This window comes from Chelonoidis abingdonii, chromosome 4 (genome assembly GCF_003597395.2).
Source record: "Chelonoidis abingdonii isolate Lonesome George chromosome 4, CheloAbing_2.0, whole genome shotgun sequence".
NCBI lineage: Eukaryota > Metazoa > Chordata > Testudines > Testudinidae > Chelonoidis > Chelonoidis abingdonii.
The window spans coordinates 38,638,895-38,664,088 of record NC_133772.1 but is presented as its reverse complement, the minus strand read 5'-3'; the positions used below and the strand labels follow the sequence as shown (position 1 = coordinate 38,664,088).

At 45.2% G+C, this 25,194-nt stretch overlaps 1 protein-coding gene across 1 annotated transcript; it reads left to right on the top strand.

Moving 5' to 3' along the window:
• Window positions 1-23,420, top strand: CEND1 (cell cycle exit and neuronal differentiation 1). The gene is made up of 2 exons (XM_032804151.2): window positions 1-65; window positions 20,108-23,420. The coding sequence occupies exon 2, from the start codon at window positions 20,309-20,311 to the stop codon at window positions 20,702-20,704; it is 396 nt and encodes a 131-aa protein (XP_032660042.1). The 5' UTR covers window positions 1-65; window positions 20,108-20,308; the 3' UTR covers window positions 20,705-23,420.
• Window positions 23,421-25,194: the final 1,774 nt, after the last annotated feature.

Genomic DNA, 25,194 nt, shown 5'->3' with positions numbered 1-25,194 from the left:
TCCTCTCTGCAGAACATCCAGCTTTCAAGGTGTGACTTGTACGAACAACAGTCTGGGGAGAGAAGGTAGGGGCTGCTGCTTTTCTTACCTACCCTTCCATACATGCCAGACTCAAGGAGGGAGAGAGGAGCACACAGGCCTGAGTCTGTGGAAGGCAGTGTGTGTGTGAGGGGGGGGGGGGGAGATAGTGCTTGCATGCAGGTGAATATATATAGAGAGAGATCTGGATCTGCCTGTTAAACGTGTGTGTGCTCATTTCTGCAGCTCTCTATGTGAGGGAGGTCATGGGACTGCCATGCCAAATGTGTTTGGACTGCCAGTAATTGTGTCTATTGATGCATTTGTCTCTACCCACATAGGCAGGGCAGTCTGGCCAAAACAACAGTGAATGCAGAGGAGAGCTCTCTTTGAATGCCTTCCGTTCCCAACCCCGCTCTTCTCTGTCATGCTTTGCTCCCTGAAGGTCAGATAGCGAAGGGAGACATTCACACAAGTGTGAGCGCTGCATGTGCCTAAAATCCAGATGGACAAACTGCATGACTCTGTGTCACTTGCTTATTTCCTTGGTTTGCAGGAGGTACCACTATTGCATAATTATTGCTGTGGATGCTCCCAAGAATTTCCATTGTGATTTCTGGGGGGAACGTATAGCATTTGTCCTAAAACCAGATTAGAAAGGGAGAGCAGCAGCAGCAGCATGCTGGAAATACAGACCTGGGTTTAACAAAATAAAAACACAGATGGCTAGATTAGGAAATCCATTTCTTTTTTAAATTGTATCATCAGCTAAAATCTCTTCAATAGAGGGAAAGAAAAAAAAAAAAGGAAATGGGGGCCTTTTAAAAACCAATCGCCAGCCTTTGTTTTGGATTCTAGCTGTACTTTTTTTTTTTTTTTTTTTTGTCTTGAATGGATTGTCTTGTTCATTCTTATTTGCATTCTGCATTGATGGTTTCATTTCTCTGTTTAATTAATCCTGCAGGCAGGATGCTAAACAAACAAATACACTTTGAAATTCCCATCAACCCAATTAGTTGCTATTGACATTTTGAGAAAAATAATCCTTTGGATTCGCCCCCCTCCCCTTTGTGCTAGAAACAGCTATGTGTCAGAGTCTGCCAAAGAAAAGGAGATGGACTACAGATGCTAGCTACAATATAGCTTCCTTTTAAACTGTCGTAGCAGGTTATAACAAATGAGGGGGACATAGCAAGGACACAGACAAAGTTGGAATCACCTAGCCTGTTGGCTGCAAAGAGGCACCGATATATTGATCATTGTAGGGAAATGTAACTCTCTTTAAACACACATTATTCTGATTCCTAATGTACAGTTTCTGGAGTGTTTTAGGAGAGAGGTTTCTACCTATTCAGATGCTTTTGCTTCCTCTTTTTGTCTGTGTATCCTCACAATAGAAGTGTGGAAATGCCTGTTGATTTGGTCTCTTTGCTCCTAATTAAGCTGTGTGTGCATATCCGTATGATCCTGGTTCTGATGGAGCCCCGAGGTAGGTAGGGGACAGTTGTTATCCATGAATCAATGCCATCCTGGGCAAACTTCTCCTGCATGGAGGTAGCAAGGGGCAAGAGTCTGGGTCTGCCCATGGCATTTCTATCTGAAGGAGGGGTTGGTGTAGGGATGGCATAAGGAGACAGAGGAGGGATTGAGATGACTCAGTCTATTCGGTGGTCCTCACTATTCACCATCTAGAAGTTTGACCTTCATGGTTTTGACCTTGATTGTTTTTCTTTTTTCCTTTCTGGGTGAGAGGCATGGGCCAGGCTCCCAATACGATTAATCTTTTAACCGTGTTGCATGGTAGAGACGTGCCAAGGACAATCCCATGCTCTCATAGACCTGCACATTCTTTGGGAGTCTTGTTCCTTTATTACCACGCACTCCTCTGGCTGGCTGCCAGGGCCACAGTTCGGCTAGCGCTCTGTCACGATGGTATCTATTCTGTTTGGTCAAGCCTCTGGCTGGGAGTCGGGAAAATCACTGCAGCTAGGAGCAGGGATATTTTATAGACAAATGTTTATTGTGTGGGTTACAATTAACATAGTGAGATGAGGCAATGGAGTCTGGTCACATGCTCTTCAGTAGATCCTTTATTGGCATTAGCACAGTGTCAGAGAGAGTGTGCAAATCTTTTGTTGCTTAGCTTGGTAAATCACAGGTGTGCATTGCCCCGGGGGATGCGTGCTCTTCTCAGCTACTAGTCCTAGCCTCAGTCTGAATCCGTATCCGCAGTGGATTAATTTATTTCAAATGCAGAGCGATGGATTTAGGCCTGTGTCTGTAATCCACAGTGTAAAATTTGGGATCTTGCTTTGTCCATTGAAAATCGCTCGTCCAGTCTTTTTGTCAGCCACAGCACAGCTAATAGGGGAATTGCTGGTGACACAGATAGGGCATTATATAGTCCAAAACTCAATTAAGGGAGAACAGAAGGGACTAGTTATTAGGAACATTAATAAGCTAAACAGAGCTGTCAGAGGCATTTTGTATTATTATTATTTTTATTTTATTTTGCAGTGTCCGAGATTGTCCTTCCCCTTTTGGTCTGTGATTCACTGTACTTGAGAGGGAGAAGAGTCTGCTGATTCACAATCAAGAAGCAGACTTGAGGGCTAGGAAGGGCTTCATGAAGGGGGATGATGTGTTGTCAGTCCCCTAGAAATGACAATTTGCCATTCAGGGTTGAGCACCCAGGAAGAATCTCATGAAATCAGTCAGGGAAGTAGCACACAGGTTATGCTACAAGCCTGACATGTAGATCATAATGCACAACAAAGGAACTGAATCCCATCCTTGCTGAGTTTTGCCACTGATCTCAAAGGGAGCAGGATACCAATTTCTGGGACACCCACAAGGGCTTGGGAACAATTCATATAGTGGGGGTGCTGAGAGCCATTGAACCCTGTAAACACTTCAAGCCAGGGGGTGCATGAGCACCCCCAGTTCCAGCACCTATGGATACCCACCATCTTGGCTAATGCACCAGAGATCTCCCAGAACTATCAGGAGAGTTTACAGCTAGAGCTAAAGAGCCAGATACTGCAGCAGGGAGCTGTAACATATTCATATGCTCTGTGAACTGAATGCTGAGGGGGACGTGTAAAACACACTGACTCTGGCTGGTAGGTTACAATTGCATCAGCACTGCAAACCCATTACTGAGCAGAAAATCTCAAGCGATTGCCCTCATCAGGCTCATGTACTGTATGAGAGGCTGGTTCTTCCCTTCTGAAGCTGCCAAAGGAAACTACGAAGCAGGAAACATAGACACTGGGGAGCAGAGGTGAGCTTTTCCTGAGACTCTCTGAGCACCTAGCTTCCCACACTGAGGGAAACACTGAGCAGAGTCAGACACGACATGGCATGAGGCTAAAAACAGGAAGGGGGAATGATTGGCTATAAAGGAGGCTTTGCAATTTACATTGACTTAATAGGTGAAGGTTAAAAGAACATAAATGGCCTCTAATGTGCCATAGCAAAGGAAAGCTGTTGGGGTGACGACTCAATGGGCTTCAAGACATTGGTGACTTCTCCATCCTCCTCTGTCAATTATACCTTCCTGCAGATCTCCCAGATATCAAGAGTATAGCCGCAGAAACATAAGCACTGTTTTTCTTCAGGAGTGCAAGCCTCGGAGGCTACCTACCGTCATCTGGCTGGCTCTGGGGAGCGCTGGGGAAATGCCGGATGTCACCAAGAAGTAAAGAGGGTATGTCTGTTAAATAGGCAGGCGCAATCACCGTGCATAATGAAGGCTGCCAGGTAATAAGGTAACAGGCAAAGCTCTGGGGGATGAGAATACTGTCAGGATGTCAGACTGGCTCAATGGTCTAAGCCTCAGGTTTACATTACCTAGGCTGTGACCAGAGGTGCAAATTCTAGCAGGGACCATCAAGTTCCTCCAGTGTCTCAGGTAAATAAATGGAGATCCCTGAGAGTGAAGCCTTCAAGATGTGATGGCAAAAACAGAGGTTCCATTTCTGCCTTGACAATGAAGGTCTTCACAGCAGTTTTCTTATCAGTCAGTGTGATCTGGTAAAACTTCCTCCCCCCCCTCCAGCCATACTACTGCGTAGCATGGTGGTAGTCTGGAATGCAGTAGCTCTGTTGAAGGGATCCACTGGGTGTCAATACGCCACATTTCTGGGGTTGATATCCACATGGTAAATATTCTTGATCATGAGCCTTTGACTGCCTCACCTGCACTCTGCCCATTAATCCATCTCCTCCAGGATTACTTCCAACATTCCAGATCCCTGCACTGTCCAAGACAGCCACCATTTTGAAACAAATCAACCTCCGCACCAGTTTCCTTCTTTCCTCCAAATTCTCAAAATATTACATTGCTTCAAGGCTCAGGATGAGCAATATTCAGTCCTGGTCCAGGGGCAGGTTTAAAGTCTAATATCTCATGACTCTGAAGGTCTAGAAACCAGAGATTTATCCCACTGGATAAAGGAAGATTTCCAGTTTTCCAAGGTGCAATGAAGACATTGATTCTATTTGTGAGAGGCCCCAGGACAGCAGATGTTAAAGTAATGACATTTTTAAGCATAGAAAACCTTTTGGGGGATTTTTACATCTACCTTGCACATTTTATATCCACCCAAGGTATATGGCAGCAGTGAATTGGGTCACTTCTGTAGAATTTGGAAAGTGCTTAAGGATTTGCATGGTGCTATAGAAATCTAAAATATTGGGTTGGTTGAGGTTTTTTTACAGTAACTTTCTTTCCTACAAATGTGGAAAAAAAAAAAGTTGAGCTGAGACTGCTTTTTGGCATAACTAGCCACATAGCAAATATACATTTCATGTCCTTGGGAGACCTGGTGGAATTATTTACTGCTGATATGATAGGAAATAGCCAACTTGTGTTTTCTGTTCCAGTCTCCCAAATGGCAGAGTATTAAAACAGTGAAACCCTGAGTCTCCACCTCCTCAAATTAGCAGAGCTAGACTAAGAGCTTCTTTATTGCTTCTTGCCACAAGGTTATAACAAGATGGTGGAAGTGGAATTCTGTTTTTCTATACACAAAGAACACCTAAACATGTCAGTTGGAAGGAATTATATTTTAGAATTAACAAAACCACACACACACAAACACCAAACCAAGAAAAGAACAAAAGTAAAATCTCCATGAGAGCACAGTGTGTGTGCCTCTTCTCTACAGACTGTAGCCATTCTGAAAACAAAACGGCTGCTGTCTCAATTTACAGAGAGAGTGCTTGAAATTTAAAGCTGTAGTATGCATGAGAACATAAGAATGGCCATACTGGGTCAGACAACAGTCCATGTAGCCCAGTATCCTGTCTTCTGACAGTGGCCAATGCCAGATACTTTAAAGGGAATAAACAAAATGGCAATTATCAAGTAATCCATCCCTTGTCATCCAATCCTGGCATCCCAGTCAGAGGCTTAGGGACACCCAGAGCATGGGGTTGCATCCCTGACCATCTTGGCTAATAGCCGTTGATGGACCTGTACTCCATGAATTTATCTAGTTCTGTTAAGAACCCGGTTATATTTTTGGTCTTTGCAATATGCCCTGGCAATGAGTTCCAGAGGTTGACTGCATGTTGTGTGAAGGAGTACTTCCTTTTCTTTATTTTAAATATGCTGCCTATTAATTTCATTGAGTGACCTTGGGGTCTTGTTTTATGTCAGGGATTCTCAAATTGGTGGTGTGGATTCCTCAGGGGGTCAGGAGGTTATTACATAGGGGGTTGTGAGCTGTCAGCCGCCACCCTAAACCCCACTTTTTCTCCAGCATTTATAATTGTGTTAAACACATTTGTATGTATTTTTAATTTATAAGGGAGGTTGCACTCAGAGGTTTGCTGTGTGAAAGGGGTCACTAGTGCAAAAGTTTGAGAACCCCTGTTTTACGTGAATGCGTAAATAAAACTTCCCTATTCATTTTCTCCACACCAGTCATGATTTTATAGACCTCTGTCATATCCCCTCTTCGTCATCTCTTTTCCAAGCTGAACAGTCCCAATTCCCAGTCCTTTTAATCTCTCCTCATACGGAAGCTGTTCCAGACCCTTGATTATTTTTGTTGCCCTTCCCTGTACATTTTCCAATACCAATGTATCTTTTTGAGGTGGGTTGAGCAGAACTGCATGCAGTATTCAGGGTGTGGGCATACCGGGGATTTGTATAGTGGCATTATTATATTTACTCTCTTATTTATCCCTTTCCTAATGGTTCCTAACATTGTTAGCTTTTTGGCTATACATTGAGCAGCTGTTTTCAGAGACAATCTGCAGGAGCAACACACATCAGTGATGAGAACTTGTCTCTGTGAATGCCCATGCTGTAAAAGGCCAGCTACTTACAAGCTGCACATGAACTAATGAGGGTGCTTACTGCACCTATGCTGTTCTAATGATCTTGGGTCTGCTCTCAATGGGCCTCCATTATGAAGTGGGTGGAAAAGCATCTTGAAAGTGCTGCATCAGCAGACCTGGGACGGCTGACCTGACAGACTTAAAGCAGTATGAGTCTCCATAGACTTCCAGTGGACTGAAATTGAGCTGCTCAGAGATAACATGCTAGGAGTCGAGTAGGCTCAAAGGGTCTCCCCAGCTGCCAATCCATGGACTCTCAACATTCATGTAAGCTACTCCTTGTGACGGGGGAAAATTCACCTCAGAAATGGCTGCAGAAAGGAAAGTAATGGCCCAAGCTCTTTCCCTTCCCAGGGCCCTGCCTGACTGCCAGGTATGGAAATCAGCCTGACGTGAGGGTAGGGCAAATAGCCTGCGCTGTCACTGAACATCCTCAGTGCATCAACCCAGGGTATAAAAGCATTGGTAACGCCCTGAGGCAGAGGAAATAAGAGGCAGAGATGGAAAAGTCCTGCAAGAAGCCATCCTAGGAACCACTAAGCTTTGACAGGAAGTAAACCTGCTCATTGTTATCATAGTTAACAACACACGCACCTCAGGAAGGAAGAAAGTACGTTTGAACCTGGTGTGTTTATTGTACTAGGAGCAGGGTAGGAATGCCACCTCCTCCCACGCAGCCGGGATTATTAATTCAGAACACTTAAGGAAACTAGGTTTGCACAATCAGAACATTTCTAATGTGATTAAGCAACTCATCTTTCACATTGATGGAGAAGTTGCTTTAGAAGGACCTGGTTGTACAATATTCAAGTGTAAAAACTCCTGTGGCAGGTTGTTATTGGGGTCTGAACTCAGGATCTCCAGGACCAAAAGCATGAATTGCTCCGGCTTGAGTACATAGGACAAACTTCCCTGACTGGTAGCTGTGATAACCTCTGTGGGCCAACCACTACATGGGGACCCATAACATCCACTGAATGGTGGGGGCACCGGGGAAGATGTTGGGATTTCATGGGGCAACTATATACTAAATAAAGTTTCCTTTAGCATTTGAGAGTATGCTGCTGAGGTCTTTGATAGTGCTGTGAACAGAGACATCTGACGTATGTTACATTTCACTTTATTGCTTTTACTGTCCACAGGACAGGAGGCCATTAAAAATAGATGGGGATTTAAGCAACCTCCTTTAGGGAAGTTGGGCCGTTAGCCAGTGCATTAAACGCAAACTCTGTACGTGAAGTTTTTATCATATTTACAGTAACTCAACATCATCACACAAACATTAATGGCTTAATCCTCAGAAATACCCTTCTAAGACAGGTAAGGGTTAGTAACTCTGGCTTATAGCTCTCTCTCTAGCCCCTCATCACTGCAGTATCTGAGCACCTGTTGACCATCAGTGTATTTATCCTCATAACAGCCCCAGGAGGTAGGGAAGTGTCCAATCCCTTTTTGCAAATGGGGACCTGAGCCACAGAGCAACTAAGTGTTTTCCCCATAGTCACATAAGAAGTCTGTGACACAGCAGGGATCTGAACCCGGGTCTCTCCAGTTGCAGGCTAGTACCTGAATCATTGGACCATCCTTCCTCTCTGAGGCACAGAGATTTTAAGTGACTTTCCCAAGGCCGTGACGGATGTCTATGCTAGAACCAGTTTGCTCCTAGAGCCCTGTCCTTTGCTCAGTCCTCTCAGCTGTTACCTATGGGCTAAGATAAGAAAAACAAGGGCCCAAACTACCCCTATTGAAACTAATGGCAAATTTCCCATTGACCTCAATGAGAGCAAAGTTAGGCCCTCACTTGCCTTTTGTCCTTTTCAGCCATATTAAATTTAGGTCTTCTCTATTCTGGAGATGACTCTGATTTCAGCAATCCATCACCAGCAACTAGTGTAGCTGAATCAGTCAAACTCCTTGTGTAGCTCAGAAAACCCCTGGTTTGCCACAATGGCCAGCAGAGGTGAATTACAACACGGTGTAAATTGTGGCTTTCTGGATCTGCTAGGGGCATGCACCTGTGCGGCTGATCACTAATCACTACAACCAAGGCTAATCCCCAGTGCAAACAAAGCCTCCAAGAGGAATCGCTATTGACGCCTGGTTGAGGTGAGGGAATCCTATTTCTGTAGGCAGAGCAAAGGTCTATTTGTTTTGCACACAGGTTAATGGACATGGTGGGGAACGAGGCCTTCTCTTTTTCACCGAGCACAGCTGCTGCATGAGCTCAGCTCCCACACAAATCAATTACGCTGTTCATTTCTTCCTAATACAGTGAGATCCGTCTGTCCCCCTTCTCTGTGTAACTGATATTCACATTGTCTTAAGGAACAGGAGAGGCACCACACAGTGCTAAGGATAGCTAACAGGATGCTGGGGGAGGGCATGTGGGCAGAACACTTGGCATCTAAGCCTGGGCTGGGGGGATCACAATCCTCTCCTAAAAACCCTAAGAGAGGAGCACATGAATGAAATATGAAGACACTAGGGGAGACTGTGAAGCAGCATGGACTGAAATGGCAGCAAGATGCAGATGACACCCAGCCTGGGGTTACCATTATATCAGATGCAAACACCAGACCCTCCTAGCTCTCCAAGGGCCCAGACGGGAGGAGGGCTGAGGGGATGATGCTGGGCCAAGGGCAGCACTTCAAAGAACTCATTGTCTCCAGCACAGCACTGTCCGGTGAGGACCTTGCCTCAGTGAGGATGTGCCCTCAGGTCGCTGACCATCAAGAAAGCCTCAGTGGTCACCTGGTCATCTCATTGCTTTTGCATGCCCAATGAGCCACACCTGCAAAATCTGTCCTTTCCCATCGGCAGCTCGCAGTCTGGGGTGAACGGTGTAGATGGCTGACTGATAATGACATGCTTGGCACCTGTCAGCTGTAGCTCTCAAACTGTTTTTACAAATGTGGGTACACCTCATCATCCCTATTTTGCAGTGGGGGAAACTGAAGTACAGAGAAATGAAGTGACTTGCCTAAAGTCACACTGAATTCATGGCAGGGTTGGGACCAGAACCCAGGTGTTGTGCCTCCTATGCTGTTGCCCCACCTATTTGACCCCTAATGACATATGAGCAAAGGTGTCTGCAGGAGGGAAGGAATATTGTCACAAAGTGAAGGAAAAAGGAGGCAGATTCTTGGAAAAACACCTGTTGCTTTGGTTTCTCATGATATGATCAATCCCTGTCTTCTCACAGAAGGGCCCTGGAACTTTTTGATGCAGCCTTGTGTAACCACATCTCTAGTTCTTGGCACTTGTAAAGCTTGGTGTTATCATGGGAATATTTGCTAGGGGCTCCACTTGCTGGGTTCACATCTCCAAGTTTTGGGATGAGCTTCAGTTTTGATCAAACTGTAAAATCTCAAAGCAAAACTCAGTGGAAGCCTTGACCATGCTGGTTTCTCAGCAGTCACATGTGCTTTCCAGATTCACATGGTTTCTCTTGGAAATCTTAACTCTGCCCCTGGTTAGTCTGAAATTAGGTCAGGTTTGCCTGAGAGGTCAGTGACCCTCTATCTCCCTTTCAGCCAGCCTGAGCATAGTCTCCTAGTTGCTACAAAACCAAACCCAGGTAGTTTCAGATTTAGTTGCAAACTAAATTTGGCCCAGGTTTACTTGCTCCCCTCACATGACAAAATGAAATGGTATAGCCCACGGGCAAAGCATTTGGTTCAAATCACTTTAGAGAAATCTAGTGTTGTGAGGAGGGCCACATTTTGTTTGCTGGTATTCCACAGCACCTTCTGCAGTTATATTGATCAAATGCTACAGATGGTTTTCAGTCTCCTGCTGGCTCCTCAGAAAATACCTCTTTGGTGATGGTAATAATTCATCATGATTGCTATTGTTTGTATTACTGTAGCACCTAGGAGCCCTCTGCTTTTCTACTTCTACGATGGCATCTTCCATCTGAGGTTCTTAAAGCCTTTTATACACATCAGGGTTAGCCTTGTCAAACCTCAGTGAGGGTAGGTAGTGGTATTCTCATTTTTCACATGGGGGAAACCGAGACAGAGAGGTTACGTGATTTGCTGACAGTCACACGGGAAGTCAGTGGCAGGGATAGGTTTCCCCAGTTACAGGCCCATTACCTACCAACTAGACCATGCTTTACTTTTTAGCCTGTGAGCAACTTATCTGTCCTTGCAAAGCTGACCGGATGTTTGCAGGAAGTTGTTCTCTTTGGAGTGCTTTTTCAAAGGGGATGAGTCCCAATATCCCTGTTGTGGGAACAAAATCTAAATACTTTCACCTTAAGTCTCCTGACTTGCACCTACAAAGCGGAGCAAGTACTTGGATTTTTGGGTGCCAACTTTTTCATGTGCAAATTGCATCCTCAAAATGGAAACAGCCCATTTGAAAATGTGGCCCTTCGTGTCACAGAAGGTTAGCTTTGATTTAAATGATGGCGACTGATTTTCAAAGCCACCTACAGGATTTGGGAAGCTATTGAAATTAATTGACACTGGGCATCCATATTCCCCTAGGCAACTGAAAAACTCAGCCTAAGTTGGTATAAGAGCGAAGGATGTGTGGCAATGGCTTACTTGTTTTGAAAACTACATATTGGTAACCGAGCTATTGTGAGGAGAATAAATCTCTGTTCTCAATAGTCAGGCGATAGCATAAGCCATAGAAATAGATGGCCCAATAGTGCTGAACACTCTCAACTCTCATTGACTTCAAACAATGAGAAATAAGCAATTTCAATGGGAGTTGTCAATGCTCACAACCTCCATGGAGACCCTCAACTGTAGGGCCATAGTGTTATGTATCTACCAATTTCCCTGAGAGATCACCCCCTTCCCTGACATGCCCCCACAGCTAAGGGTGGGAGCCGCATTGGCATGAATGAGAAGGGGCTACTGGCTGGGCATTCTCCGTAGGGAGCCCTGCACTTCTCTAATTTCTTCCACCACCACCCCTTTGTCCAAAAAAGCCAAACCCAATGATCTTCAGGACATGTCTTCTTTCCCAGGCATTTGGAAACAGGCTGTAAGGGCAACAAACCGTTGGTGAGCAAGGCGGATGAGTTGAGTGGATAAGAGGCCTTATCCGTTGGTTGTGGGTCACGCTGAATGGCATTACCACGTTTCTGTTACTGCTGATGGTTATTCTGGGGTATTTTTATGTGATGCTGAGGATACCTGCAATGTGCTCTTCTAGAATGTGTCTAAATCCAGATAAATAAATCATCGTATAGCTCACGCTCATGCCAGAGAATTCCCAATGCTATGGACAGCAATTGGTTTGGGGAAAGATTCTTGATTTAAGCAATCTGGGTGAAATTCTGAGGCCTGGTTCTGCGTCACAGAGTCTCTTCAGGCTACGCCACTTGCTCACAGCTGTGCCTAAAGGCACAATGTAGCTCATCAGTAGCATTAATAACAAAACAACATCAGTCACTTATATAGCACCTTTCATCCCAAACTATGGTAGTCCTGACCCCGCAGTGTATAGCCTATGTGTGTAGCAGTCCACCCCATGTTGCACCACAGGGGATCAAGGCCTTGGTAGTGCAGCCAACTGCTGCACAGGGTGTTGCATAGTGTTGGAAGAAAGGGGTATTTTGGTGCCACTTAAGCCCTATTTTCAAAGGTTAAGTGGTGCATGGAGCTCTGCACAGGGCTGAATTTCACTTTTAAGGCTCAGACTTCCTGCTTCAGGTCTTCTTTAGCTAAGGGTGAAGGTGCTGGCTGAAGAAGGCTCCCCTTGGGTGTTAAAAGTTGGGATTGCCTGGAACTGTAGGTTCAGATCTTAGCAGCATTGATTTAGCATTTCATCCTTCTATGGAAGATAACTTGAGTTCCATGCATCTTAATATAGGGATTTTAGGGCAAGATCTGCAAAACTGAGGTCCTTCCTGCTCTGCCTGGAGACTGACGATCCTATGAGACTTTATAGGAAGAGTAGGGGTTTGCCCTGTTGTGCTTAGCCCATGTTCCCTCCTTTTTCCAGTGCTGTGCAGCACACTGTGCACTGGTTGACTGCTGTGTTTCAGAGATACTGTATGTACACAGGCCCCGATCCTGGATTGTGCAGTGTGCATGCAAACTATTGCACCCATACATTACACAATACAGAGTTGGGCCATAGCTGATCTACTCTTTGGGATGAAGGTTATTGTTCTATTAATGATACCAGTGAACTAGGTTGTACCTTTAGATGCGGGACTAAGCAGCATCCCAGGAAAAGCCATGAGGGACTGTGACTCAGAGACACCCTTCTAAGGCACAATTCCTCCCCGGTTCCTCCCTCTGGGGTCGTGATTTTTTGCTGATCTATATGGGCAGGAAATTACTATATTTCTCTGGTGCTGACTCAGCTACTCTGGCCAGTGAATGGGGGTTTGGCACCAAGGCCCCACTCATTCCTTGCCCACCTGCTCCTGGGTGTGAGGAAAAGGTTTAGTAACTTCTGACTCCCATGTGCCTGAACCTGAGGTCTGGGAAGCCCAAGTAGGGAGGTAAGCGGAAGGGGGCTCTTTCTCCCTTGTGCTGGTGCATAATCTGAGTCAGCACCTGAGGATGCTTTTTCATTATTCCATTAGATTATGAATACTAGCACACTGCAATGGCCCTACTCTCCTGTGCTAATGTGACACCATGGCCTACCCTAATATGGAAGTTGGGGCTATATGGAATTGTGGTGTACTGAAAATTGTAGGTGATCATTTTCAGTTTCAGGCGGTTTTCCTGGTCTGTTTGCAGACAGAGAAGCATGTGATCTGGGCCTAAAAGTGGTTAGTCAGCAGCTGGCTTTGTCTCTCTCTGTTTTAGTGTTCTTGTGTATTATTCTGAATTCTAAGGCCTGGTCTACACTTAATTAAATCAACCTAACTATACCACTCAGGACTGCGAAACATTTTGTGCCCTGAGCACCATTAGAATGACCTAACCCCTGGTGTAGACGTGGCTGGGTTGATGGAAGGATTCTTCCATTGACCTAGCTACAGCCTCTCAGAGAGATGATCAACTATATCAACAGAAAAATCCCTTCCAACACGGTAGGAAGCATCTGCACAACAGTGCTGTAGCTATGCTGCTGTAGCAGCTATAGTATAGACATAACCTAAGAAATAAAGTAGTGCAGGGGTGGCCACCCTGAGCCTGAGAAGGAGCCAGAATTTACCAATGTACATTGCCAAAGAGCCACAGTAATACATCAGCAGCCCCCCATCAGCTCTCTGCTCCCAGCGTCTCCCACCCACCAGCAGCCCTGCGGATCAGCGCCTCCCCCTCTCTCCCCGCACCTCCTGATCAGCTGTTTCATGGGATGCAGGAGCCTCGTGGTGGTGAGGGAGGAGGAGTGAGGGCACGACAGGCTGAAGGGAGGGGGTAGAAAGGGGTGGAGTGGGGGCAGAGCTTGTGGCAGAGCCAGGGGTTGAGCAGTGAGGACCCCTTGGCACATTGGAAAGTTAGTGCCTGTAGCTCCAGCCCTGGAGTTGGTGCCTATACAAGGAGCCGCATATTAACTTCTGAAGAGTCGCATGTGGCTCTGGAGCCACAGGTGGGCCACCCCTGAAGTAAGTTACATTGCAACCTACCTGTAAGCGTATTTTATGTTTATCCAATTTCTCTGTCTGCATGCCATGACTATAGCAAGAATGGAAACAAAATCCATACATTTAGCAATGTACTACTGGGGAGTCCACACAACTTGTACTCCATTCACACAACCCCACATGAACCTGTATTGCAGTGTCTACTCCGCCCTGCAATTACGCCTGCCTTTATTTCTAACCTAAATTCAGCAAGGCTTGGGGGTGGAGAGGTGAGAAACAGGCCTTTTATAATTCTGGCACATTACAATAAAGCTAACGGTGACTCATCCATTCTGTTTGGTGCAGGATGGATGGATCTTTTGTCTGCACAGGCAGGGGATGCAGGAATAGATTTAGTTTCTAATACTCTGGGGGATCAGATGTAATTCTGTGAGCAAGTGGGGTGCCGGGGAGAGCTTCATTCCCAATACAGGCCCTATTCTATTGGCTGAGATTGGCAGTTACATCAGCAGCCCTGCATGGTTCTTACTGCATTGACCTTGGAGAAGCTGCAGCATCAAAGACTGATGCTGAAGACTTTCCAGGGAGGCAGAAATTTGGAAGCGGTTTCATTTTTCTTTGTCATCAGTGTTATTATCTTGTCTCCCACTTTGCAGACCCTTTTCCCAAAGAAAGAGCTGGGAAGCTGCTTTCTTGGCAGGCCAGCCCCCTTGAAACAGCACTGGTTGCTAAACAAAGAAGTGATGAGGAGAGAACCCTATGCCTTTTGTGCAACCTGTTTGCAAGCACAATCAGCTGTGTAGGAGGCAGAGAGAGACACAGAGCTGGAAGGAGGAGGGATGGGCAGAGAAGCAGAGAGAGAGAGAAACAAATGGCTATAATAAAGAATAAAGAAAAAAGAGGAAGATGGAGGAACAAGTAGTTAGAGAGAAACAATCTAGGAGACAGAGAGAGAGAGAGAAAGAAGAAAGCTTAAGAGATAAAGGCCCTGAGGTTTTTCTCTTAGGTACTTACTTAAATTTAAGCCTATTGACTTCAGCTGGACAGCGCAGTTGCTCAAAGGGAAGCAGGCGCTGAAGTGCTTTGCTGGAGTGGGAACAAAGGAGGAGGAGAGAGAGCTAGTTGGAAGGATTCAGAGAGGGTTTAAGCCAGCTCAAAGGATAGCAGGGAGCCTGCTACCCAGAAGATTGGAGAGCATTACAAAAAGGGGAGTTAAATTCTTTGCTGGTGAGAGAGGAGCACGGCTCTTCAGCACTGTTGAGGGCTGGTGTTCTGGGCTGGGAGACAGAAGGACAGTGCAGGTGCCTGTAAGTGAATACGCAACTGAGTCCTCTACAAACTACCCTGTCAGCTTTGCCGCAGTCATCACCTGGGGAGCCTGCCCTCTTCAGGGATTAAGGGCATTTCAATCTCCTGGCTGCTCGACTCATCCAGCTGAGACCAAGGTCTGAAATGACACAGGGCAGTTCTGTGATGTGGGTCTTCTAGCATGTTGTGAAGACAGAGTGAAAAACATCTGCAGGTTGCATTAGTCAAGGAGAGGGTGACAGGAATAAAAGGAATGAACATTTTATTCATATTATTTATATTATACTAATGCCTCAAGGGTCCAGCTGAGGTCAGGGGCCCATTGTAATAGGCCCTAGTGAGATTTGGACACTACTCCAAAGAGATTACAGACAAAGAGTGAGAGACAGGATGGATGGGGCACTGAGGCAAGGAGATTAAGTGATTTACCCCAGGTTACACAGGGAATCAGGGGCAGAGCTGGGGACTGAATCCAGCTCTTCTGAGTCCCAGTCCAGTCAGCCTCATGATACTTTTCAAACATTGTCAAATGAATGACCCTCTTCTTTGTTAAAATTGAAGAGTGGAGAGATTCCCAATGGCTCTAGTGAGAATGACTGTGGTGACTGAAACCATCATATAGCCATGTCCCTTGGCACTAGTCATTCCACATGGGCTGGTTTTCCAGCAGGAGAGAAGTTTTCTCTCTTTGTCATGAGTGCAGCTGGTTAGAACATTTCTAACTGAGTGTCTTTTTGTTGAAATATGCTGTTCTGTCAAAGCCAAATGTGTCATGGAAACACACAGATTTCAGCATTGTTTTTGACCAGAGGTTCCTGAATTCCAGGGCTGTTTGGTCACAGAGAGAGAGAGAGAGAGAGACCCAAACTGAAAAACTGAGCTTTTCTATCCAAATTAGTCACTTCAACACAATTCTGTTCTGCAAAAACATTTGCAAGGCTTTGAGGTCCTGGTTTTCCAATCCACCTCCGGCGGGGTGCACCAGGTGAGTGGTTCTGGCCTTTTGAGTTCAGAGTGGAAATCTTAACTTTTTTATATTTTCAATAGTACAAGTGATTATCATTTGCTCATTTTGTGTCTGGAGCAACATTTAATATTGTGGGCTAGATCCTCTGACAATGTCAATCTGTGTAGATCAATTATGGTTAGAGGAACTATGCCAATTGACACCAGGTGGGGATCTGGCCCGTATATACCTGTTACTCCAGTTTGGTAGCTGGATTTGATCTACAATGAAAGATTATTGTGTTTTATTCCTTGTTTAAGGAGCCTGGGACTAGAGCGGGTTGGGAAATTAATAGAAGGTGACCAATTATTCTGAACGTGGCCAGAATGGCTGTGAAGACTGGCAGCGGCATATGGAGCCTTTCACTTCTCTGTCACCACCAGTGTGGAAACAAGCAGAGTGGCCGTGGCCAACAATTGTACCATCTCGTGGCTGTTTGTTGACTTTATATGAAGCGAGTTTAGGGGTTTCACTCTAGTTCCTGTAGGCTGGGTGTTCACAGCATGACTAAGAGCCTTAGCAGGGCCTCACAAATTGAATTTGCATGAAGCCTGCATTACATACACACCAGCTGTGCTGACCATACAAGTGGCCCTTCTAGATCAGAGCTGAGGCAGGGCAGGCTGGGGGAAAAGTACATTGCTGCAGCCTGTGCTGTACGTATTCCTTGGAAAAACAAATATCCGACTCCAGGGCCATCACTCTGGCACCTTTCATAGTGAATAAAATTCACTTCAGAAATGGCACTTGTGTTGATGCTACATTCTTGGTGTTGTATTTTTAGCTACCTCCATCCTTTATTTTTATTTATTTTTTTGCTTGTACTATGGTTAGAGATGGACTCAGACCTCAGAATTTGCATTCAGATCCAGACCTTAAATGGCCCAAAAGTTTTTATGGGGTTGATTCAGCCCGCTATAAGAACACAGGAATTGCAGGCCCAGAGCAATGGTCCATCTAGACTGGCATCTTGGGCATTTGGTGAAACTAAAAAGGCAGCAAAGGAAATACTTTTTTTTTTCCACAATGCAGAATTAGTCTGTGGAACTCATTGCCACAGGACATCATTGAGCCCATGAGCATAGCAGGATTAAAAAATGTATACAGATAACAAGAATATCCAGAGTAAGGATTATGAAAAAGAGGGGGGAAATAGAAGGGATACAGGCCCTCACGTTCTAGGGCATAAACGAACCTTTAATTTATCGAAACAGGAAGAAATTTCTTTTGTGGACAGTTTATTCTATTACTAAAAAGCAACAAAGAGTTCTGTGCCACCTTATAGACTAACAGACATATTGGAGCATAAGCTTTCATGGGTGAATACTCACTTGGTCAGATGCAATATTCTATTATTGGCCATTTTAGGGTTTCTTGCACCTTCCTCTGCAGTAGCTGGTACTTGCCATTATCAAAAACAGGATACTGGGTTTAGATGAAGCACTGGTATGGCAATTCCTATATTCATATGTCTCTGACAGTGGCCAGTACCAAATACTTCAGAGGCTGGTGAAAGTTTGACCCCACTGGTCAGTGTATATTGTGTCCCTCTCTGTGCCTGATCCACAGAGGATATGAGTCTATTACAGCCTCCGGCTTGAGAAGTTTGCTTTTTAGCTCAAGCTGCAGACTTCTGCTTCCAGCTTTGGAGCTCCCTGGTTCAATCCCTGGTGTTGGCCAAGTTGACGGCTGTCTGGGTTTTGAGAAGCTCAGTGGGCTTTGGTTGCACAGAAGCTGCTTCTCTCTGGAAGGAGCATGTAAGCGGCTGGTGTTACACCTCCCACTCCGTACCTGATCCACTGAGAATGTGTGCCAGTTACAGAACTCAAGCTGCAGAGACCCAGGCACCCAGGGAGGTGCCTGGTTCCATGATGGGCAAAATGTTGGCCACCACGCAAGAAAGCGCGTAGTGGACAACTGTGGAATAGGAGGTTTCTACCTAAAACCAGGTGACAAGTAGTTGGCTTATTTTCCTTTGATGAACCCAGTCCCTGCACCCCTCTATATAGCTTTATTCCAACCCAGCCTCACTTTGTGGGAGGGTGTAAAGTGCTAATTATTCTAAATGTTTCCCAGAGAGGGGGAAGCACATTGCACAGAAATGTCACCACTTGCTGCAGCCCCTTATAAACAGGAGAATTAGAGGGTTTTTAACCCTCCCACACACCATCATTGATGAGATTTTTGAACTCGGTGGGTCATCTCAGAACAAAAGTGCGACAAATGAAGCCTTCTGGCTGGGGAGGTTTCCACGTGAGCCTACTCTTCTGAGCTGGCTGTGTTAATAAGCTCATATTTCACTTAGTTGGCAGAAAGCTCTCCACAGGACCCTGGAAGCGCTGAAGGTCAGCGGGGAGATAATGAAGAAGGCTGCTCAGGTCTGACAGCTGCCTCCTGTATACTCATTATTTCCCAGAAGCATCACTGACACCAGCATCCCCGCTGCAGCTCTGGCACAGAGCTGGCTGGCAGCAGCTTCTCTGTTCCTTCCATCACATGGAAGCTGTAACACCAGCCTAAGTCCCCATTGATCTGTCTCGTGCTCTGTCCACTTGTCATTTGCACCTCCTGGGTAGGGCTCCACCAAATTCATGGCCATAAAAAACACATCATCGACCGTGAAATGTGGTCTACCACCGTGACATCTGGTGGTTTGTGTGCTTTTACCCTGTACTATACAGATTTCATGGGGGAGACCAGTGTTTCCCAAGTTGGGGATCCTGACCCAAAAGGGAGTTGCGGGGGGGGGGCAAGGTTATTTTAGGTGGCTGTGCTGCCTTCAGAGCTGGGGGGCCGGAGAGCGGCAGCTGTTGGCCAGGTGCCTAGCTCTGAAGGCAGTGCCCTGCCAGCAGCAGCGCAGAAGTAAGGGTGGCAATACCATACCATGCCGCCCTTAATTCTGCTCTGCTGCCTTCAGAGCTGGGCAACCAGAGACTGGTGGCTGCTGACTGAGGGCCCAGTTCTGCAGGCAGCAGCGCAAAAGTAAGGGTGGTAATACTATACCAGACCATCCTTACTTCTGCGATGCTGCTGGTGGAGGCTCTGCCTTCAGAGCTCAGCTGGGCTCCCAGCCAGCAGCCGCCGCTCTCCAGCTGCCCAGCTCTGAAGGTAGCGCCACCGCCAACAGCAGCACAGAAGTAAAGGTAGAAGTACTGCAACCCCCCTACTATACACTTACAACCTTCTCACACCCCTTTCTGGGTTAGGACCCCTACAATTACAAAACCATGAAATTTCAGATTTAAATAGCTGAAATCATGAAATTTACTGTTTTTAAAATCCTAGAACCGTGACCCTGACCAAAATGGATGGTGAATTTGGTAGGGCCCTACTCATGGATGTAGAGGGGTTTTTTTGGTTGGTTGTTTTTTTTCCTGGCAGAACTAACTCTTATCTAGACCATCATTGACAGGTGTTTGTCTAACCTGCTCTTAAAAACCTCCAGTGGTGGAGATTCCACAACCTCCATAGACAATTTATTCCAGTATTTAACCACCTAGCAGGAAGTTTTTCTTAAGTCCAATCTAAGCTGCCCCTGCTGCAATTTAAGCCCATTGCTTCTATCCTTAGAGGTTGAAAACAATTTTTCTCCCTCCTCCTTGAGAACAATAAGCATTTTTCTTCCTTTGCCTATCTGCAAAATTCGATTATCATCAATGGAAATATTTTTTTAGTCTGTAGGTATGTATGTGGTGAAATCAGTGTTTATTGACCTCTACTGATAAAAATCTAATCCTTCAAAGCCCCCATAAAATAAAAGGAAATCACTGCCCCAATCTATACAGCTTGTCTACAGTTTCACTGCAACCTACAAGTAGAGTGGTTCTGACTGTAAAATGTGCTCTCAGTGGCTCTTGTATCTAGCACCCTGTGCATCCTCTTCACTCACCTCTCATTTTCTGTTTTTCTTCCAGGTTCCGTATCATGTCCTGGTGAAATATTGGCTGAGTGAGAAGGTTGCTGGGACGACGGCTACAGGGAGATCCATTTGAGGTTGATCTATCAGCCTGCCTACACCAGGTGAAAGCAACGTGGGTACATATAGCTAGAAGTAATATCCTGAGAGCTGGCCCTGTGAAGGTCAGGTCACTCCCCCCCCGACAGCACTCATAGGGATGGAATCTAAAGGAAGCACCCGAAGCGGAAGCAAACCTGATGCCAAGGCCACCAGCTCTGGAAAGCCAGAGAAGCCCATCCCCGGGCCTGCTATGAATGCAGACAAGAAGGAAACCCCCTCCAAGGAGCAGCTCACCCCTGTGGCCACAACGAAGAAGGCAGCCAGCGAGGCCGCTGCACTGAATAACCACAGCAATCTGAAACCCAATCCTGCAGCCCCGGAGGTGCAAGAGGCCACTGGCCAGTCCCCTGACTCTGAGCACAAGGGAAACGGCGAGGAGGAATCCTCAGGCAGTGTCTTCGACAAAGTGAAGCCATTGGCCATTGTTGGAGGCGTGGTGGTGGCTGCTATTGCTATAATTCTGGGAGTGGCGTTCCTAGCCCGGAAAAAATGAAGACCGAGAAAGGGTTGGGGGAGAGAAATATAATCAACTGTACAGTTCCTTCTGAAACACATGCATGCAGTAAATTCTATACATATCTATACATATATAGAGAGAGCACTAGATAGGGTAACTAAAGCACCAACAACTACGCCAAAAGTCTTGTTCCAAAGAAGCCGTGCCAGTTTGACCAGTATGGGTACTCCATGCACTCAATATGTGCTTTCGTGTAATATAACTTGGCTTGTACAACTGTGTATAGATTACAGCTTCTTCTGATCAGTGTAAATGCTTGTGTCCCCTCTCCCACGCTCCTCACCAGGAGACTCTCCACTTTCCCATAGTCCCAGCATTTCCAAGCAGAGGTGTTCTACATCCCATCCTGAGTCCCTGCTCTATTTATGTTGATGTTTTTTAATTGGGTTGTGGTAGAGAAGAGGAAAGGGAATAGTACTAAGACCCCATTCATCAATTATTGTGGTTTATTATCAATATTGTATCCCAACTTGTGCTGGCGCTTTGCAGACATGTAAGAAGGCAGCTCTGAGCTTATGGCCTAATAGATACATTATGTTCCTAATGCTTATCACCCAACCTTTAAAAACAGACAAGACAGGAGTAACCCATAGCTGGAGGTGAGCTGACTTTGTGATGTAGAAGAGTGTGGATCACATGGCATTACAGAACCTTTTCTGTGTCTGAGATGCAAGCCAATAGCTACAGTGAAGCTCAAGGAGCAAATATGTCTCACTGAGATCTACAGTGCAGTTTGCAGCTCATGGAGGCAACATGCAAGGCTTGGGGTCCCATCTCATCTCTAGTCATACAGAGGACAGTTTCAATCTGCTCCATTTTATGTATATTGGGGGCAGCCCCAGGCACCCAGCCATTTGCCAATGCAGATAAGGCCAATGGGACAGAGTTTGGGCATTCCTGCCCTAGAGGGTGATAGACTGTTTTGGACATAATACCGCGTCTGGTAAACGTAAACTGGCTTCAGTAGTGCACTAAGGGCCCAATCCAAACTGCACTGATGTCCATTGGAGTTTTTCCATTGACTTCAGTGGGCTTTGGCTCAGGCCTTTAATCCTGGTGTTTTTCCATCAAAGGTTGATCTCTCCTTGTGTGTGGTAGAAGAAAAGACAGACAAGAACTGGGCTTTAAGGGCAAGAAGCAAATGAAGCACTATGGGAATGACATACATGATCCCCTTTATGCTGGGAAAACCATGTGCAAAAGTGATTAAAACAGGTGGTGCTTGGAGAGATCTTCTACCTCTTAATATGAGTCTACCAGGAAAATGTGGAACATCCATGTTTTGAAAGTGGAAACAATTTCCCAAAACTTGGAAACAGCCTGGTTTCTTTGCTGGGGCGGGGGTGATGGGGCGGAAGGGGTGAGCTCTAAAACCAGAACATGGGTACGAAGGGAGAAGTAAGGGAGAAGGTAGATGGAGGCTCCATTTACTACATTCTGAGAAACTGGGACACACAACTCTTCTGAGGGATGAGTGACCTTTCCAGACTCAGAACTTCCATTACGACCCCCATTTGCTGCTGCTGCTATAGTATGGAAAGGATTCTTTAGCCAATGTTTTGTTTTAAATGGAGCCAGAATTGAAACAGAATAACCCAAAGAGTCATTGGAGCTCAACAGTAGTACCTGCTAACTGGTGAGTGGTACACAGGAATGTCACAGTTTTGCACCAATGATTGGCAAAGATACTGTACAAAAGCCAGAGAAACCAGTTCAAATTCAGAGGGAATGTAGAAGGTGGGGTGTAAGTTACATGTCTGGAAGGGAGCCTGAGCACCTGGGAGTATAAACCAGTGTAAGGGCTGGATGAAGCATCAATTATGCCAAGTCTCTTAGTTTCTTACCCCAGATTTCTTGCATCTTCCACTGGTACATCTACTATTGGCCACTGGTGGTTGACAAGATACTGGACTGGATGGACCACATATCTGATCCAGTTTGGCAATTCCTATATTTCTAACTCAGAGTCCTTGAAGAATTTGGCCTACTGAGTGCATGTGGCTCACCAGAATATTTGGGCACAGCTTCTTTACAAATTCCCTTCTATTCCTGCAGTTAAGATTTTTCACCATCTTTTCTACAATATGCCCAGATGTATGCAACCTCTTTGGGTATAAAATTCTATCTCCTGGTTTCCAAACTATTGTGCATTTCTGAGTTTTAACCTGCATATGTTCTTTTCCATTGAACAGACTGATGCAATATGATCAGGTTTGCCCCATCGTTGAAACAAGTGCTAACAAACACCATGCTTAAACTCTATAGGTGCTAGCACTGTTTCACCTGTATTATGGACAGAACTTATAACTTCACCTTGTAATACAATCCCTTCTGTACTGAGAAGGCTCTGGGAAAACCTTAATAAGAATAGACTAGCTACATCATGGGGATTCCTTGTTGTTATTTATCCAGAAGGTTGTTTGGCTGGTTGTTTCTTTCATAACCTTTCCTTGTTGGGGAGCTAATTTGTTCCCATGATGTTTTGCAGATGCTGAGATGTTAATTTATTATTGTAAGCTGGTATGAGGATAGGGTGAAAAGGGGGAAGTGCAAAGTATAGACATCTGAGAAGGAGAAGAGATCATAATAATTGTCTAGCCTGTCTCTTGCCAATGCAGGGCTAGTGACTCCTGGAACTTATGAAGCAGAGATTTGATTTCTAGTTTCAAGTGTAAATTATTTCAAGAGATGTTTCCCTATTTGTTGCCCTCCCATTTAGTTCTGGCAGATGTGTTTTTTCCAGTGGAGTGTGTGATAAAAATCACAGATCTAGCTCCTTTCTGCTCTGAACTAACCAGGGTAGACAGAAATTTAAGGAGGAAAAGGAAACATTGGATGCTTCACAGGAGCCTCTCACTCTCCTTTTAAAAGTATTTTAATCTGACTCCATTAACTTTTGGAAAACTGAGAAAAAAAGTTCTGAGTTGGGAGGGGCCTGAGCTGCAAAACTTCCATCCAGATCCGAACTATTCCCCAAACCATTCAGAGATGTGATTTGTATGCAGGCCCATCTCTAGTTCTAAGCCAATAATTCCTCCTGAAATATGCCAGAGAGGTTACTGAGACATGGGAGACCGTGAGAGTGGCAGGGCAAGAACTCGTCATCTTGAAAAATAACCTTGCCCTCAATCGTATTTATGGCCGTGAAAAAATAGGTTAGGTCTATAAGGGAATCATTCACTTACTGTGATTGCTCAGTACTGTTGTCCACTGTCCATGACTCCTTCTCCAGAACCCAGCTCGTTTGCTGGTCTGAAAACACCCATTTTTGTGTGGATGTGTACAACCCCACCCCCCTCTTGAAGAATATTACATGTATATATTACAGTTTACTGCAGTCTTTGTAAAGCCACAACCCCCATATTTTTTTAAAGAAAAATATTGAGACAACCCTTTATCTGTGCACCTGCATTCACACAAAGTGTCCGTGTTTTCTTTTTTGTACCATTCGCATTCTGCCATGCAATGCCCCAAGCAACATTTTTGGTCATGGTTTCTTACCACTAAGAGAATGTCTGGCTAGGAAACTCCTGAATGTATAGCATCTTCGTTGTGCTACAAGCTAAAAATTACTGTCTTCCCCACCTTCCCCAAATAGTCACGTGGGCTACTTGCATTCAAAAAAGTACTTCCTCTTTTGAAGTATTTTGGAATGTGTTGGGTTGTGTTGTAGTGGAACTAGTGCTGGTCTGAGTCTGGTAGATCACAAGGAGGTGCCATGCAAGCTTCCTAAACACACAGGGTTTCTATGCCCTTCAGTCCTGACCTGCATCTACCCCTTTTAGCAGATGCTGCCTGTTATACCTTTGTGCCGCACTGCATGGTGGTTTCCTGTTGAGCACAAGTCCAGTGAGAACTAGACTGAGAAAAGTAAATTCTCTCTTGCTTGGAACCTACGACAGACTGAAACCCACATTTGTCATGAGGCAAAAGGCTAACGAATGAACTTGCTGTGCTAAATAAATAGTCGTCCTGTTTTGTGGGAGCACTGAGCACATGCCTTTATTCGCTTGATGTTTTGTGTTGTGTTTGCTGTAATATGAGGTCCTTTTAGTGACATCTCCTCAATGAGAACGAATTAAAGCTTGAAACTGTTAAGATTCTGGCTTGGGGATTTGTAGGGATCTAGATTGCTAGTTTACTCTTATTGATGCTGTTTATAAATTAGAAATTTGATAGATTAATTATACAAACACTACAATAGAAAATGCAGCTTATCTTTAAAACAATAGATTCAAATACTGTATTCTATTCTGAAGAAACCACTCCTCTCGACCTAATGCAAGAATGTCGCTTTTATCTCTTGGACAATTTAGTACAGGGTTTTCCCTGTCCCGAGCTCTGTAAAGCTGAAATTGACCACACAACCCACTGAAGTCAATGGAAAGACTTCTGTTAACTTCAATGGGCTTTGGATAAGGCCCATATCTCTTAATAGTTTTGCTGTGGGATAGAATCAAATCTGA